This window comes from Caretta caretta, chromosome 12, assembly GCF_965140235.1.
Source record: "Caretta caretta isolate rCarCar2 chromosome 12, rCarCar1.hap1, whole genome shotgun sequence".
In the NCBI taxonomy this organism is placed as follows: Eukaryota; Metazoa; Chordata; order Testudines; family Cheloniidae; genus Caretta; species Caretta caretta.
This window is the reverse complement of record NC_134217.1, coordinates 8,457,739-8,475,181: the sequence shown is the minus strand read 5'-3', so window position 1 is coordinate 8,475,181 and position 17,443 is coordinate 8,457,739. Positions and strand designations below refer to the sequence as shown.

General features: G+C 44.2%; 1 protein-coding gene across 4 annotated transcripts in view; it reads left to right on the top strand.

Annotated features, from left to right (window-relative positions):
• The window catches only part of NUP93 (nucleoporin 93), a 126,295-nt gene that overhangs the window by 65,902 nt on the left and 42,950 nt on the right, over positions 1-17,443 (top strand). For all 4 annotated transcript variants that reach the window (XM_048816334.2, XM_048816333.2, XM_048816335.2 and 1 more), the window contains 2 exons: positions 6,724-6,786; positions 11,047-11,175. In XM_048816334.2, the coding sequence (XP_048672291.1) occupies positions 6,724-6,786; positions 11,047-11,175 (192 nt within the window). The remainder of the gene's footprint in view (positions 1-6,723; positions 6,787-11,046; positions 11,176-17,443) is intronic.

Sequence of the window (17,443 nt, the reverse complement as noted above, 5' to 3'; positions counted from 1 at the left end):
CAATTCGTTATATATAGCAGGGCGTCGTATTGTTTCAGTAACCTCCAAGGCAGTTTTGCTGTACATTCCATGTTTCCAGACTGAGCTATCCTTGAAAGTAAAGCATGTCAAGGCATACCAATGCTAGTATATTCAAATGGTTTTCCAATTCTTTCTTAACTAAAGCAAACCACTGCGAATAGAAATAATTATAAATAAAACAAGATGCTTCATCTTGATCTTCCATCGCCAATGTATAGAGGCCACCACTGAAGAGTGGCTCTGTTGCCCACTATATAACTTTTCTCTCCCACCGTTTACCTGAAAAAATTTCAATGTACTCAAAATCCAGTTATTTTAAGAATCTATAACTGGCCCAAAGCTACTGGGTTTGACACAGTTGGGATGGAAAAAAGGTCACAGATTGTTCAGTTTTTTTTTCCTTTCTTCCCATGCCAGTGAAAAAGGAAGCTTTGCCATCCCATAAAATGCCCCAGTTCACTGAGTTGGCAACATTTGCTTCCTCGGAGGGCTAGAATACTGAGAGCAAGTATTAAAAGTATGGCCTGTTTGGTGGAAGTAATTAAGATCCTTCCACCAGCTAGGTGAGAATCTACTAACCTTATTTATTGCAGTAAATGAAAGAGACTTTCAGTCCTTTATCCAAAGGAGACCACTGAGACCACACATGCCCTTTCTCAGCATTTATTAATTATTTACTGAAACACTTTCTTTCTGGGATTCAAACGTGAGCAGGAAGGTGCTGACTACAGTAATTTCAGCCTTCCTGTCAGACAACGAAGGCAATAAAACTAACAGACATCAAATGATTTCAAGCTTTGAGAGAGTAATCAAGTGGCACAGATGTTCAAGCTTTACGACTTCTTGGCGTTCTAGGTGTAGCTGTAAAAAATAACCTCTTACGCCGCCTCCTGAGAAGATAATGCCTTGCAAACCAAGGTTTGGGGTTTTGTTTTTTGTAAATTCTAGAAAAACCTTATTTTACTGTCAGTTATTATGGTAGAAGAGCTTACTTTATCTAGGAAAGTGGTCACTGGTGCCTCAGAATAGATCATGTCGTCTCTACCCTGAAGTCTTATCCACTTCTCATGTTAATTTACAAGTTAACTTTTAGGACCGGATTAGAGATTATTTTTGACCAGAGACAGTAACTACATTACTCTGTAAAGTGGCCAAAAATGAGGCTGGATTATTATAGGCAGGGCTCAGAGCACTGCATACTATCAAGGTAGTCCAGCACTTTCCATTATAAGACCCTGTTTTCAGAAACTTGTAACCATGCTGAGCTTTAATAAATTGGGCTGAATTTTTCTGTGCCGTGTGTCTGCTTTGGGCTCATTGTTTGTTTTTCTTTGAAAATTTCAGCCAAAATGGTTCAGCCATTTCTAAGAACAAGAGCAGAGAAAATACATTGGTTTGCCCACATTATAAAATTCTGACAACCTTTTCTTTGAATAGATCTAGCACCCCCATCTCAGGGACCTGAAATTTGGCAGAGTGATGGCCTTGGTGTCATGGCCAAGTTATGAGCCCTAGAAAAATTGCAGTTTGTACATGCTCAGTAGAGACCTGTTAGAACTTCACAGCTAAATTCCCTGAAGAATCCCTCCTGCACTGGGTATTCTGCAGCCTGGTGCTCCAGGGGACTGAGCAGGGCTTTCCCTGCAAATGCAGCTCTGGGCTGCTGAAGGCTGGGCATCAGAACTGAGATCAGGGAGACTATATTTCTTGTAAAAAGAAAAGGAGTACTTGTGGCACCTTAGAGACTAACCAATTTATTTGAGCATAAGTTTTCGTGAGCTACAGCTCACTTCATCGGATGCAGCTGTAGCTCACGAAAACTTATGCTCGAATAAATTGGTTAGTCTCTAAGGTGCCACAAGTACTCCTTTTCTTTTTGCAAATACAGACTAACACGGCTGTTACTCTGAAACCGATATTTTTTGTGCTGTCATAATGCCCATGCTCATACCCAGGCAGTGAGGAGAAGGAGGAAGCAACCTGCTACGGATGCAGAAGGGAAGAAAGTTGGACCTGGGGAGGGGCTTGTATTGAAGGGTGGGGGGAGACTGGAATGACAAATATGAGTATTGGAGCCTGGGGCTGGTAGGTGAGGAGAATGGGAAAATGGTATGAGGAGCTGCGGTGGGGAAGAGAGAGGAAGGGGACAGGACAGAAGGGGTCTGTAGCCACTAGAGGGCACCCTTCTACAGAGTCTGGAATGGAACCCAAGATTCCAGTGTCTTACGATTCCTCTGCTGTCCACGAATACCTGTGAAACCTATTGGCAGAATGTCTCATCCCACTTAAATGCTGGCTCTCATAGAAGATAACCTACTTCTGGTATCAGTTATTTTATTAGCTCAAGTAGCAGAGACCTCTGCAGTAAATCTAAAGGTTCCAACCCTGCTGATGACCCATGTGGGTGTCAGATTTGCCACATGATGGAATTTCTGTTCTTCAGTTTGCTTGTTTTAAAATTCTATGAAAGTGTTCACACACAAACTACGTTAAAATAACATTATTAAGGTTGCAAAGTCAAGCACTCAAAAGCAACCTTAATTCATCCCCCTGGTGTGTATGCATTTTGATATAATCCTGAATTACACGATCACATTGTATTTTTTCCAGAGGATGAATCTGGGGGATGAATCAAGGTTGAGTAGTGAAGGAGTCCATTGTCCTTAGGGCCCCTGCTTCTTTTTGTTGCAGAAGTTGGAAGGTGTGTAGTGAATGAGGCAGAGGATTGCTGGAAGTCAAAGCACGGTCTCATAGTTAAGGCAACTGAATGCTGCCCACAAGAACTGGATTCTATCCCTGCCTCTGCCACAACATTCCTGTGTGATGCTAGTCAAGTCACTTAAACCTAACTTTTCACAGGTTGTCACTAGTTGTGTGTTCCTCTTTTTCTATGGCCCTGACTTGGTATGCTGGGGTCTGATTTGCAGAAGGGTTGAGCACAGCTGCAACTGACATCAATGGGAGCTGTGCTTTGCACATAAAAAGCGTTATGTAATGCTATGTACTCTGAATTATCAGGTCCTAGGTGTCTCAAATACGCACACAAAATTAGTGAAAACTAGATCTCAAAATCTGTGCCTCAGTTCCTCAGCTGTAAAATTGGTATAATGCCACCCCCTCATCTCACAGGAGTGTTGTGAAAATAAATTAATTAATATTTATGGAGTGCATCTCTCTCCCCCTGTCCCACTCGCATCCCAATCCTACCATTCTCCCTGGTTCCAGAGAGGAGTTTCCTCAAAGCAGATACAGTACATGCAAATATTAATCTGTGCTTAAAACAAAAAGCCTTATGCCACTAGGTGGCAAAGTAATCAACATATAAGGAATAAGTAGTAGTAGTAGGTGGTCATCCTTTACGTTTTTAATGTATACCAGTTCTGGTTACAGACCCATATGTAACAAGTGCCAGAACTTATTTTTGTTAAAACAAAGCATGAATTAAGTAGCTGGGATTCATTCCAACAGCAGCTGCTGGAAGCTCCCCCTTCAGAAGTTGAATGATTAGCTTCCATTTAATTTAAAAAGTGATTGTCATGTTCCAGACCTAAAGTTTAACATGAGGTACATCTTCATTTTAAAACAAATCTGTTTTCTTAGGATAGGCATTGCGAGGTTTATTCCGGGTTTTTAAGTTAATAGAACCATATATTCCGAGGCCAGAAAGGATCACTATGGCCATATAGTCTGCATAACGTAGGCCATCGAATTTCACCCAATAAACTCTTCGTCAGGCCCCCAACCTCTGGTTGAGCTAGAGCATATCTTTTAGAAGACTTCCAGTCTTTTGTTTTAAAACTTCATGGCAGAGAATCCACTACATCAGCAGGTAAACTGTTCCATTGGTTAATTACCCTCACTGTTAAAAAATTGCACCTTATTTCTTAGCCAGGTACATGAGCAGTCATCCTATCTCTCACATCATAGAATCATAGAATATCAGGGTTGGAAGGGACCTCAGGAGGTCATCTAGTCCAACCCCCTGCTCAAAGCAGGACCAATCCCCAATCTTTTGTCCCGATCCCTAAATGGCCCCGTCAAGGATTGAACTCACAACCCTGGGTTTAGTAGGCCAATGCTCAAACCACTGAGCTATCCCTCCCCCCTGCCCCCCTTGAGGGCAATATCCTGAGCTCTGCTCATATCACAGTAACCACTTTCCCCCATGAAATCAATGATGTCCTCCTGTCTGCGCTGGTGGCTATTCTCAGGGGAGTCGCAGGCTCTAGTATAGGCCCTGGACATCTGAGTTCACGGAGCGTCTAGTGAAAGGAGGAGAGTTGAGCTTTAGTCAGTGAGGTGCGGAGTGCATAATTCTTCTCCAATACATCATGATACAGCTCCGTCTGCCGCTCCTCAAAGAGAGTTCATTCGTCACAGGAGAACTAGACAGCAGCCTCATCGAGAGTCACAGGGACCTGGGATCTCCAGGGTTATACTCAGCACCTTCGGCTTCCATCCCATCCAGAAACCTGCAGCTCTGGGTCTCGGAGGAAGGGTTTTCTCTGTGATAAATGAACAGCAACATGTGGCACAGGAGGCATGTGACATTCTCTGTAACATCAGCATCCTCCTGGCAGGAGGGGAAACTTGTCCTCTGCTTGATATACTGGACAAAGAGCCTTGATATCCTAGAGGCCCTGCTTGTTAGAGGCGAGCGTTATTGCTCAGAAGGCGCTTACATTTAAGAGAGAAGTGCTCAAGGAATGACCCCCTGAAGATGCCAGCAAACCTTATTGATTAGTGATCTTGGAAGGTGGGGGTTAGCAGAGGAGCCAATCAAAGATTCAGTCCTGTTCCAGTCAGTAGGTGACTAGGGTAGTCACTGACAGCTGTAGGGGTAGTCCCCAACCCTACAGTTCAAAGGCAGCACACAAGGATCATCTGTCTTGATTTATCTTTAGAATTTGAAATTCATCCAGCCTTGGTGCTCAATTTTTTTTTCATTTTTTTTTAAATCATTCAATAAAGGCAAAACATATGTCACCTGCATGGGCTGTCTGTGCAATGCTGCCGTCAAGTGGCTTGGGGCACAGAGAATAGGGACCCTGTTATTGTTATCAGCTAAAGAGTTCTCTAGTTGCTAAACTGATTCAGGCCTGGATTTTTGGGAGAACTGAAAAACCAGGCTTCACCTTCTGGTTACCTGTGCATGTATGACTTTTATATCGCAATTGTCTGACTGTAATACATAAACTTGTTACGCTGTGCACGCATGCACGTAGCTCTGGATCTGTAGCACCAGTGTGTGACTTATCCCCCAGAGTCAGTGCCATGTTTGTACTAAAAAAATGCACACCCCCCAAAATTAAATGTAGCACTCAAGATCGTATAAAACTGCCCTCCACTCTCACATTGTGCACAGCTTTGCTTGTGTAGTGCCTATGGCAGATATCCTCCGTTAAGGGCTCAAGCATGTGTGAAACTGAGTGATGTCTTATCCCATGGAAGTCAGTGAGAGTTGAGGAAGTTCAGCACCCCTCAGGAGCCCATCAGCACTAGTCTGGGAATAAGGAGTGGTACTGATGGTCTGTAAGATCTGCAGGACAGGGACCGTCTTTTTGGGGTGTGTGTGTGTGTGTGCAGTGCATAACACAATTGGACTCCAATTCCTGATTGGGACCACTAGGTGCTTCCACAACCACATATTCCTTATGATTAGTGCATATAACATCAAAGGTACAACATGCTGAACTCCTACTCCTAATCTGAGAACTTTCTTCAATTACCACACAGTTTTAAGTTATTCCTATTTTATCGGTCATTATAATTGATAGTTGTAGCGGAAATGAAAGTTGGTGGGTGTTTTTATTTATTTTATTTTTTTTTAAGGCTTACTAATGAGTTGACTCCAAGCCCAGGGATAACAAACCTGGATGATCTGGTAATTGGAGATACATCACAGAAAAATTACAAAATAAAGATATGTGAATTCTGCTCTAAAGGCATCTTGGTTGGTCTTAGTGCTTGCTTCTGAAGGTAATGAATGAGATCCACACCAAATCTTTGAAATACATGTTCTTGCTGATGAAGAGTAACAAAAATAACATGCAGGTGCAGGCAAGGTATTAACTGCAATGGCTTGCATGTTTTGCTAACCTAGACCAGCCATGTTTGAGTAAAAAATAATCTAAATAGATTTTTTTTTTTAAATCCCCTTTTTTATGGTGTGCTGTGGGGAGGAGGGAAGAGACTGTTTGCAAACTTTTCCGGAGTGTTTCTCAACTGTTTAGTCATTTTACCCATTTGCAAATAATTTCCATAAGCTCTTACTCATGCTTTCCAGTTGGCCTCTAAAACTCTGCCCTTGCCTGAAGCTGTGAAGTCCAAACCTTCTTTACTTACTAGCGTCCAACAATCTTATCTTAGCTTATCGCTCTAACAAGCTTTCATCCCGGTTCCCTCAAATGGAGAGCGAGAGGAAGCAGTTGCTGGGACACAGAGATAAAAGAATAGAAGCAGGACACTTCACTAGGATTTAATGCATATTAAAACAGGGGATTAATGTATTTTCATTTTCACATTGAGCTTTATGGGCATCTTACTGTTCCTTGAGTGAAATAAAATGACCTTTAAACTCCTCAGAGGTGGACTGGGGAGGAAGCTGTTAGCACTTCTTTAAAGTTGAAAGAGCTGAGTAGTGCAGTGTGCATCTGATATAAGGCTGATTTTCAACCAAAACTGTATTTCTCCTTTCCCTAGGGATTCCTGAAGAATGAAAAAGATAATGCTTTGCTGTCAGCCATTGAAGAGTCCAGGAAAAGAGTAAGTTGGAAAGGAGTATTAAAAAAATAAAATCCAAAAGAACATTTCCACAAATCAAGTGCTGTCTTTGATAAACAGACAAAATTTAAAAGCTCTTGATTCTTTCACAGTGTATGGAACAATTATAAATGGCTAGTACTACTTATTCTTTGCTCTATGAATAGAGTAGAATTTGTTTTTGTGTACATAGCCTTTGAAACTGTACTTTCAGAAAGTCCTTGCAGTATAATGAGTTTGATTTTGAGAATGTGGTAATTCTGTTAACAAGTGGGTTAGCCATTATGGGTTTGACAATAGATCTGAGACACACACACAACACAGAGTATTGGACATTAGAACCTCTTTATTAAAGTGGCAACGTCCTCTTTGTGACACTGAAAAGCACTCTGATCCTTACTTATTAAGAAATGTCTTGGGGAGGTAGCAGACTCCCAAGATGATAACTTTCTATAAAAGGACAATATGCAGTGAATTCACTGTAAGCATGTCTCAATTTACACGTCAGTATGCTGAGTTGTGGAGTTCTCTACGTACAGTGAGTACTTGTGTTCAGAGTCCAGCAAGCAATGGTGCTATGAGATTTAACTATTGTGTATATACAACATTCGAAGCATCCTTATTAAATGGTTTGTTTTTAGTGGGTAAATGTTCAGAGCTAAATTCTTTTTATATAAAAATGATATTCACCGAAGCTGTATGCAAAAATATTGCAGCACTGTGTTTCCATATACACACAAACACTCGAAACGCTTGTTTAAAAACCTAATTGGAATTTCTGTTTAATCATAAAGGTAATGACACTACAGTGGAAATATGGAGCCTAGCTGGATCCAGTCCTGACTACATAAGAGTATTTAATATTATACAATAAGGAAGAAACAAAAGTCTCATGATCTACTCGTATGCAGACACTGCAATTAAATGTTGGCTGTCAAATGGCCTTTTATGAAATCATATATACTGTTGTTTTTTTTTTTTTTCCAATTGACAGTATCCTAATATTGGGCCATAATGAGTTGGAAAAAATTAGTGCAGCCAACCAAAACATTTAGTCACACACCACAGTGCAAAATTGTGTGTGCGTGTGAAAGAGAGAGAGTTGGATGAGGGAAAGGAAGTGAGATCTAAGGGTATGTCTTCATTACCCGTCAGATTGGCAGGTAGTGATCGATCCAATGGGGATCGATTTATCATCTCTAGTCTAGACGCGATGAATCGACCCCCAAGCACTCTCCCGTCGACTCCTGTACTCCAGCGCCGCGAGAGGCACAGGCAGAGTTGATGGGGGAGCAGCAGCAGTTGACTCACATAGTTGAAATTGCGTAACTTAGATCGATCCCACCCCCATTGTAGACCAGGGCTAAGGCAGGGATAGTCAATAGGCAGACAGCGGGTCAAATCCGGACTGCCAGATGCTTTTGAACAGACCGTGAAATCTTTTTATTTGCTTATCATTATTATTGTTGTTATTTTCTTTGGACCTTGACTGTACCTTGACCAAGAAATATGAACCTTGACCAAAAAAAAAAAAAATTGATTACCCCTGATCTAAGATAATCTCTTCTCTATCTGGAGCTAATGAAGATGTTGGGTTATTTCCTGTCTCATTTGTTCGTGGCTACTTGTCACGATCACACCAATATTGAATGGGACTGCAATGAAGCAGCATCTCTTCTCTAGTGCTGTTGCTGAAGGAATAGTGAGCAAACTCCTGTCCTTCCATGAGTTTAAAAGTCATATCTGAAGGGCTCGCGTCTCATCAGTTTAGTCACTTTAGAGGTAAACTATCTTTGCTTCCAAGATAAGGTGGTCCTGTTTACTTCCTTGAATTTTGGAAAGGCTAAGAGAACAGGGCAACTTAGGGACCGTCCTTGAAAGGTGCTGAGCATGAACTCCATGTGAGTAGCAGGTGTTTAGCACTTTCAGACCGTTAATCATTGCTTTCCACGCCTCACCAGGGCCTATTTGTGTTTCTCACAATGTTCCGTGGCTCCTCCGACAACACCTGCCCATAGTCCAGTGCCCCATGTTGCATACTGTTCTCCTGGCCATGGTTAAAGTGGGCTGCCTTAGCATCTATGAGCTCCACTCCTGCATGAGATGCTGCCACGACACTCCCAGCCTGGCAAGCAGGTGACAGAAAGTGGGAAGTGTTTTTGCTGTGAAGCCTAGCTCATTGAATTCCAATGCCACGTCTGCCCTGGAATCCAATCTCCTCCCCCGTAAGAAGAGTCAATTAAGTCCTAAAGTATCTCTTCTTATAGCTTCTAGGTCTTCAGCAGTCCAAGTGGTGGTTCTGTTATCATCTGCAGTGATTCCCCCCACAAGCAGATGGAATACAGTCCCTGCATTCTGTATGTTACTTATAAGACAGAGGCCCTAGTCAGGATCAGGGCCCTGTTGTTCTAGGCACTATACAAACACATAATATGCCACTTAGATATCCGGAATTTTGAGCTCTCTTCCCTGATTTTTTTTGTTTTTAAATTCTTCAGGGGCGATGTCTTCAGCCTGCTTCCTGAAAAATGAGGAGTATCCCATAAAAGCCTCCAAATAAAACAGGGGCATTAAACACGCATCTCTCTTTCATGCTATGTCTTTTAGATTTGTAATAATACAGTGAAACCTTTATTTTAACGGAACTGCCCAAGAGCCCACCAAAACTAGTTGCCTAATAGAGAGGCTGGTCTTTTCAAAGTAGATAGAACAAATTTGACCTAGAAACCTTGGATTTATTCTAAAGTCAAGAACAGAGAAGGAAGTGGGACAGGGAAGGTTGCCTGAAGGAATAGTCCTAGGTGCAGATTTCATTCACATCACTCTTTATTGTTTCCGTGTGGGAGGGCCCCCACCCCAGTCTGGAATGGGCTGGCTTCTCACGGAATGGGCTGGCTTCTCACACTCTGAGTGACGCATAGCTCTGCCTCCATACTGAAAAAGCATTAGCACCTCGCTCTCCAGAAGAACCTGGATCTGCCCCTACCTCCCAGTCTCCCTAGCTTGGAGTATAATGCAGTGTGGTGGCAGATATGCCTGTAAAAAGGCACATCAGATGATGATGGCAGTGTGGGGATGGCATAATGGCCTCAGAGCAGATCCCTTTTACCTAGCCTGTCACCTGCAGCTGTTCGTTACCCCAGAAAGAGGTGTCTTGTCATCTCCTCCCTCACTAATGGGCACCCAGCAAATGGATGGACTGCCCAAAATGGGAGTTACCCTGGCTGAGATGTAGGTCTGGAGCAGGGCATGGTCGGGTGGGGGCCTCCGAGCTCTATCCCCTTCATCTCCTTACTGAATTCACCTTTCAGCACTCATGGTGTGGAGCAGCTAGCTTCTACTTGTCCCTGGACAAGGTTTTGAGATGCAAAGTGGGCAGTTATAGTTGTGTTTATTGCCAGTTTTCCTATTAGCTATCTAATAGTATTGGATACTGAGGAAGTGTTTGATCAGTGATGTGAGGTGGCTGTAGGGTAGAGAGGTGGAGCTACCTGCATCTGACAGAGCAAGGATGATCAACCCATTCCTTACTGGTGGTATTCCATGCAGAAAGTGAATATGCAAGGCTATTTCAAATGCTCCTTGAAACCTAAAAGTGGAGCAGACTTTGCAGACTGTGATTCCCCTACTTCCACTTAATTGGACAATGTGATACAAAATTAAACCTGTAGTTAAGATTATGAGAAATCTTTTCCTCCCTTGGTAAGGCAGGTCTGTGAACAAATACTGCATCATCTGTATTTCTACTCCAGACTTTTTGGCAACAGAAGCTGCAGTTGGCACCAACTGATGAAAGTTGGGAGTTCAACCAATTCCCTGTGGTGTGTCTGGTAGAGATGGAATGAACCTCAGATTGCTCTCTGTGTTGCATCAGTAATGTACATCTTTGAATGCAAACCTGTTAATGTTATTTGTGTTACAGTAGTGCCTAGAGGCTCCAACCAGGAGCAGGGCTTGATTGTGCAAGGCACTCATTTTACAGAGCTAGACACGTGTTAAAATGGCTTCATTTTGCTACCCTTCACTTGTGTTTGAATCACCAAAAAGCTGAATAGTAATACCTTCTAAATTATTTCCTGCTGGACAATGGCTCTCGGGCTCTCTCAGTATTCGTTAAACTAGTTAATGTTTTTCTTGTCTTTCGATTCCTGTCTGTGCTTTACTTACAGCAGAACTAGTTAGTGGTTATAATTTATATTGTCCTTTAGAGACTATTTGGTATTTCTATGTGTTCTTTAGCTTTTATTTTTTCTCTGCTAATAGACCTTTGGTATGGCTGAAGAGTACCACCGAGAATCGATGCTGGTCGAATGGGAACAGGTGAAACAAAGGATCCTTCATACGCTTCTTGCTTCAGGAGAAGATGCTCTTGACTTTACCCAGGAAAATGAGGTATTTCTGAAATTTATCAACATTGTGCGTGGTTCTATACAGTCCACACACCGCTAGTATCTGGTGTTGCTGAATTCAATGGCGATTATTGTACAGATATGATTGTATGAAAAAAGAGAGGTAGTGGTATTTATTTAAAATCTCTAGTGAATTCTACAGCGACTAGGACTTCTTAAAATGGCTTTTATTTACTGAGTGAAAGTAGAACACGTATTGTTATTCCCACTTATTATGCAACAGCTTACACAGGCTGGAACTCGTTAGACACATTGATCCCATTGGGGAGAACTTGGCCTGCAGTAATGCCAAGGCAGTTCTGGTGAAGTCATTGGAGCTGCCTGGGTATAACTGTGGGTAGTGTCTAAACCTTACTCTTATCCTATATCTCTCCAATATCATCTTGTACCGGCCTAGATAGATGACATTCCTTCTACCTAAGGGGAGCAGCTACATTCACTTGCTTGATTTGGCATGGGCTGACTTGGAGAGACCAAATGAACGGAGAAGTGTGGGAGTGTGATTTGGGTCAGGAAAGTTTTATCCTCCAAGTTTCTCTGTGCTGAGCCCAGTTTAACTGCAAGCCACCTCTAATTCACATGCTTCAAACAGCAAATGTCACAGCTTGGGCTCCTATTGAAGGTGCCATTTTCTATGGAGGTTGATGTTTTATGCTTCTGAGTCCTCATCTGTATGTTTGTTCAATGCAAATTAATTAAGATGAATAAGAGTAACAAAATCATTTAAGGAAAGCTGGATACATACTTATGTGCAAATTAAAAAAACCCCAAACAATTACCAGTATATTCCCCCCCCCCCCCCCCAAAAAAAAAAACAAAAAACCCACCACCCCTCCACATTGTGAGCAGAACAGCACACAGCTGAGCGCAAAGCTATGGTAACTCGACTTCTTTTGTGCTGGGAGCACCAGGCCAAACTATGTCCCTGGAATGTGCAGTTACATCCCAGCCCCCCAGCCACTGTTCCATGCAAAACTATAACCTTGAAGAGGAGAAGCAGCATATTACTGTGCTTAAAAGCCTGAAAACAGTCCCAATTTTTTTAGCCTTGCTTTTTTCTCCTCTCTCCTGTAAAGCTGCTGCTCCTTGGAGCCATTTATGGCACTGCAGACTGCGGGGTGGTATTTAAAAAAAAATAAAAAAATACTGGAGTTAATGGGCTATGGTCTGTATGGGGATTTGGAAATAATTAAAAGTTGTGAATGAAATGTTCCTCTTTGATTGCTGATCTCTTAAATATAGGTTAATCCAGTTAATACATTGCTTTTTATGGAAACACCCTCCCCCTGGAAGGTATTTTACTAGTGCTTTACTGTGGCTTCCCTGCAGGCACCAGCTTTGCTGTATTAGGAATGGCAAATAATGCAGGCTAAACTCGTTTAAAGCTAGGCAAGACCATCCCATTGTCTTGCGACATGGGAGTCTGTAGATGCCAAAGCTATTCTGGTGTCTTCCAGCATCTTAATTTTGTGTGCAAGAGAAATATTTTGAAGTTTTCTTTTGCTTTTCCTTGAAACATCAGCTATTGGCTGCTGGCCAAAGCTGGATACTGTAATTAGTAGCCCAACGGACTGCTCTGATTATGGCAAATCTTGTCTTCCGACGTCTTCGATATCAAAATGGACACTAAGCCCATCCAAAGCACTTGAGACACAGAGTGCACACTGGTGGAAAGAGATTTCCCCCCAATAATTTTTGTGAATGAGTTTTATAGAATGATAGTGCAGATCCAGTGTCTAAACTCCACTCTCCCCTTCAAAGCTCTTGTGGTATCAGTGTGTCAGTTCAAGAGCATTTAAAATCCTTGATATATTCCAGTCCTTGCCTTGAGAAGTCAAAGGTCTGAGAGGTTTGAAGTGCATCTACTGTGTTAAAAGCCGGTTATCTAAGCCCCCCACAGCAGGTTGTTCTTCTAAAGCCTTGTTCCAGTCAAATAAGATTTGTGTGTGTGTGTGTGTGTGTGACACAAACAGACACAGCATGTAGAGTATAGCAGAGGCTTAATTGATATCCTTTGGAGATGCAGAATCAGTTGAAAAGGCACAGATCCAAACACAGCAGGAGGCAAGCCAGCCAGTGAGCCAGTTCTCAGGCTTTGGGCAAGCCAGTGTAGGCACACTGCAATATACATTACTCATGGAAATAGGACCAATTAACAGGCAAAGCTTATAATTCAAAGAAGCCAGCACAGAACTTGCTTCTGAATCCCACCTCTCCTCTCACCCCGCCACCCGCCAACTATTTCTCTCCAAAAACATGTTGAATGGGAAATAGGAGGAGATCTTGGTGTTTGTGTTGCGTGTTCCAGAACTGCTCATGTAATCAGGCCAGTTCACGTTAGTTCTTAGGCTTTTCTTTTGGCCTGTCATTCTGAGCTGCTGCGTTTTGCTCTATCCCGATCCTCCCCTCTCCTGTTGTAAAGCTTTGCTGTCAAGCAGCCCGTTCCTGCAGGGATGAAGAGGCCCTACTGCTCTAAATCTTCCTTCTGCCCAGTATAGCATGCCGTCACGTTCCCTGAATTCTAGGACTTCATGATGCTTTCAGGCAGCGCTGCGCAAAAATGTGAGTATTTTGATGGGTGTCCTCCCAACTCTAAAACTAGGCTCCTTAGAGATTCCTGCCCAAAGTGCTTTATGCATTTTTATGCAAACAATACACATGGATTCCTTCATCTGTTACTGACTGCAGCCCTCTCTGGGGTGGTTTGTCATGGCATCTGCTTAATACTGTAGAGCAACACTACGAAGCCACATAAGACAAGATGTGAAGAAACAGTATTGCATCTAATTGAAACTCCATTTGGGAATTTAAGTAGGTAGAATCTGAGATGGCACTGAGCATTCTGTCTCAGGTGCTTGGTTGACTGGTTCTTGCCCACATTGAGCAGCGGGTTGGACTAGATGACCTCCTGAGGTCCCTTCCAACCCTGATATTCTATGATTCTATGATTCTATGATCATCCTGGTCTCCTGCACAGTAATATACTGTCCACTGGCCAAGCCATTTGGAGCGCTGACAAAATGTCTGCCCAGGTTTCCGCTTACAAATGTTCCTATGCATATGAGGTTAATGAATAATGCATCTTTATAAGCATGCGGTTTGGTGCACAAGTGAAAGTAAATGCTCAGCTGAGTACAAGTAAAGGAAGAATCCTTTTAAAAGGCAGCATTGTTGAGCAAAATTAATTTTAAAATAGAAGTGTGGTGACAGTACCGTCTAATGGCAATTTTGGGAAATGGATACTTTTGAAAAATAAATATTGCCGTCCCAGAAAAATCTTTTTTTAAAGACCTAAATTCTTGGCAGGAAGAAACAAATGTGAGTCGTGAAAGCAGAACAAACCATTTAAATTGTAGGACACTACATAAACATAAGGGTGTGGATGTGCATATACTGTATATATTTCTCCAATTCATTCAACACACTTTCTCCCTGTGTTTCTTTTCCTGCTACTGTTGCATTTAAGATAACATAGTACATGTTGCCTTATCAACTGCTAGTCTTTTTCTCTCTTCTTTTATAATCTTCACCTTTTAAATATTTGATCACCTCTGCCCTCCTCCCTGAAGAATCCTAAATGACCCCCTTTCCCCATTTCACAGTAGGAATAGCTCTTTGAGGTTGCTGGTTATAAAATGACAGCTTGCACAGTGCTCTATTATTCCATTTTGGGGCAGGGAGCAGCAAATGCCCTTTTCCACGTTAACATGTTGACTTTAGTGTCCACTTCTTAAAATGAACCTAAAAGTGCTGTCTCCAATTTCCAATTCAGTTAGGAGAGGTAATGCTGCTGTTTTTCTTCGAGTGCTTGCTCCTGTCAATTCCAAGTTAGATGTGTACGCACCACGTGCACGGTCGTCGGAAGGTTTTTCCCCTAGCGGTACCCATTGGGTCGGCTGTGGAGCCCCCTGGAGTCGCGCCTTCATGGTGGTGTATATAGGTCCCTGCCGACCCGCTGCCTCCTCAGTTTCTTCTTACCACCAGTGACGGTCGTTGGAGCAGCTCTTCTCTTGCTACGGCAAGCCATCCCCTTGTGGACTTTTCTTGTACCAGTAAATAGTTTGAAAACTTAGTATTAGTTAGTTTTAGTAGTTCATAGTTAGTTTAGATGAGTTTTAGTTGGGGGTTTCCCCCCCACCGCATTTCCCCTCCCGGGGTCCAGGGCATGCCTCGGTCTTAGGGGTTCAAACCATGTGGGTCCTGTCCAAAGCCTATGCCAAAGGGAGACCCGCACGACTCCTGCTTAAAGTGTTTGGGGGAAGCCCGTTAGATGGAGAAGTGCAAAATCTGCAGAGGCTTCCGCCCAAGGACTAAGAAGGAGAGGGACTTTAGGCTGAAATTGCTCTTAATGGAGTCTGCCCTTCGTCCCCAGCCGGCACAGGCGGCGTGCGTCCCCAAGCCCAGCACTTTGATGCGGAGTGCGCCGGCCTTGGTAAGAGAGGCTGCGGCGCCGAGAAAGGACTTGGGCTCCAGGGACCCTCAGCACCACCATTCCCTGACACCGAAGATCACCTCAGGTGCGAGTGCTCAGCATCGCTTCCATTCATCAGTCAGCACAAAAGAAAGACCAACAGAAGTCTCTCTCCCAGTAGAGCAGTGTAGTGAGGAGGCACCAGCGCGGTGCGTTCCACACTGGGACATCCTACTCCGGCTCTGACTCAGCCGGCACAGTCAACTCGGGCCTCACAGGGAGGTCTATTGAGTCCGGTTCTAGTGAAATCCCCGATGCGGGAGTGTTGGGGGGGAGGACTTAGACCTTCCCTCCACGCCAGACACCTGTGAGGCAGCTAGGGACCTCATTGTGACGATGGGGCAGTCCCCTGCACGGGCACCGGCACTGTAGAGGCACAGTGCCCTCTAAGGGCAAGCCAGTGGTGATGCGGGACCACTCGCCCTCACCTCAGCACTGCTCCCTGGCACCGTGTCACTCTGTTGATTGCTGAGGTCGGAGGCCTCATCAGACTTGGAGGCAGAGTCGTATACTTCTAGGCAAAGCCGGCGCCGCTCCAGACAAGAGGAAGGACAGGTATTGCCTATGATGCCGTGGCCACCCAGTGGCAGACGCTGGCTCAATGGCCCTTCTGAACCTCCAGGGCCAGGATCCAGATCCTTGTCGGTGGTTTCGGAGACATGGGCCCCTCCATCATAGTCATCTTTAGCCCAGGAACCTCCACGAGGCCAAGAGATGGGCATGCAGCATGGCACCAAGACCGCAGTGGGACCTGGCACTGGGTCCAGTACCGAGACAAGCACAGGCCCAGAAACCAGCACTGCTTCCTGCACCATGCAGGTCTTTTCGGTGCAGGGGGATCCCTGCGAGCCAGAAGGTCAGGAAGACCTGATGCCCCCCTCTCCCCCCACCCGCCCGGCATCTTCCTCATCCTGCCCTGATGAAGCGGTGGCAGGCACATCCACCACACTGCTGGCCATGGACAGAGTTGCTCAGAAGGGTGGCTCAGAATTTGGGCGTGCAGGCAAAGGAGGTGTTGGAGGAGACCAACCCTATGACTGACATTCTCGTGCCTGAAGGTCTCTCGAGGGTGGCTTTGCCCCTAATTAAAACCATCCATAATACTGCTAAAGCGTTGTGGCACATGCCCGCCTCTCTTCCCCCCCATGGCCAATGGGTCTTGAGCACGGTAGAATTGGGATATTCTCTGCAATTCTGTTCCCTTCCTCCTTCCCCGTCCCTCTTCAGGGACCCTTCTCACAAGCAATTCCTCATACAGGAGGTGCAATCGCTCCTACTACTCAAGGCAGTAGAGGAAGTCCCTCTAGAGTTCAGGGGCAAAGGGTTATATTCCCGGTATTTCCTAATCCCAAAGGTCAAGGGTGAGCTCAGACCTATTTTAGACCTGCGAAACCTCAACAGATTCATGAAGATAAAGTTCTGCATGGTCTCCCTGGCTTCCATTATCCCCTCTCTGGATCTGGGGGACTGGTACGCCGCCCTTGACTTGAAGGATGCTTACTTTCACGTGTCCATAGTCCCATCCCACAGATGGTTCCTCAGCTTTGTGGTCAACAACACTCACTATCAGTTTACAGTTCTCCGCAGCCTCTTGGTGGCCCCTGGGGTGTTCACCAAGTGCATGTCGGTCATGGCGGCCTTCCTGCAGAAACAGCAGGTGCAAGTATTCCCGTACCTCGATGACTGGCTAATCAAAGACTGCTCCAGGGCCCAAGTGGAGGCCCATGTGAGCCTAGTTCGGATGGCGTTCCACAGGCTCGGTCTGATATTGAACGCGGCA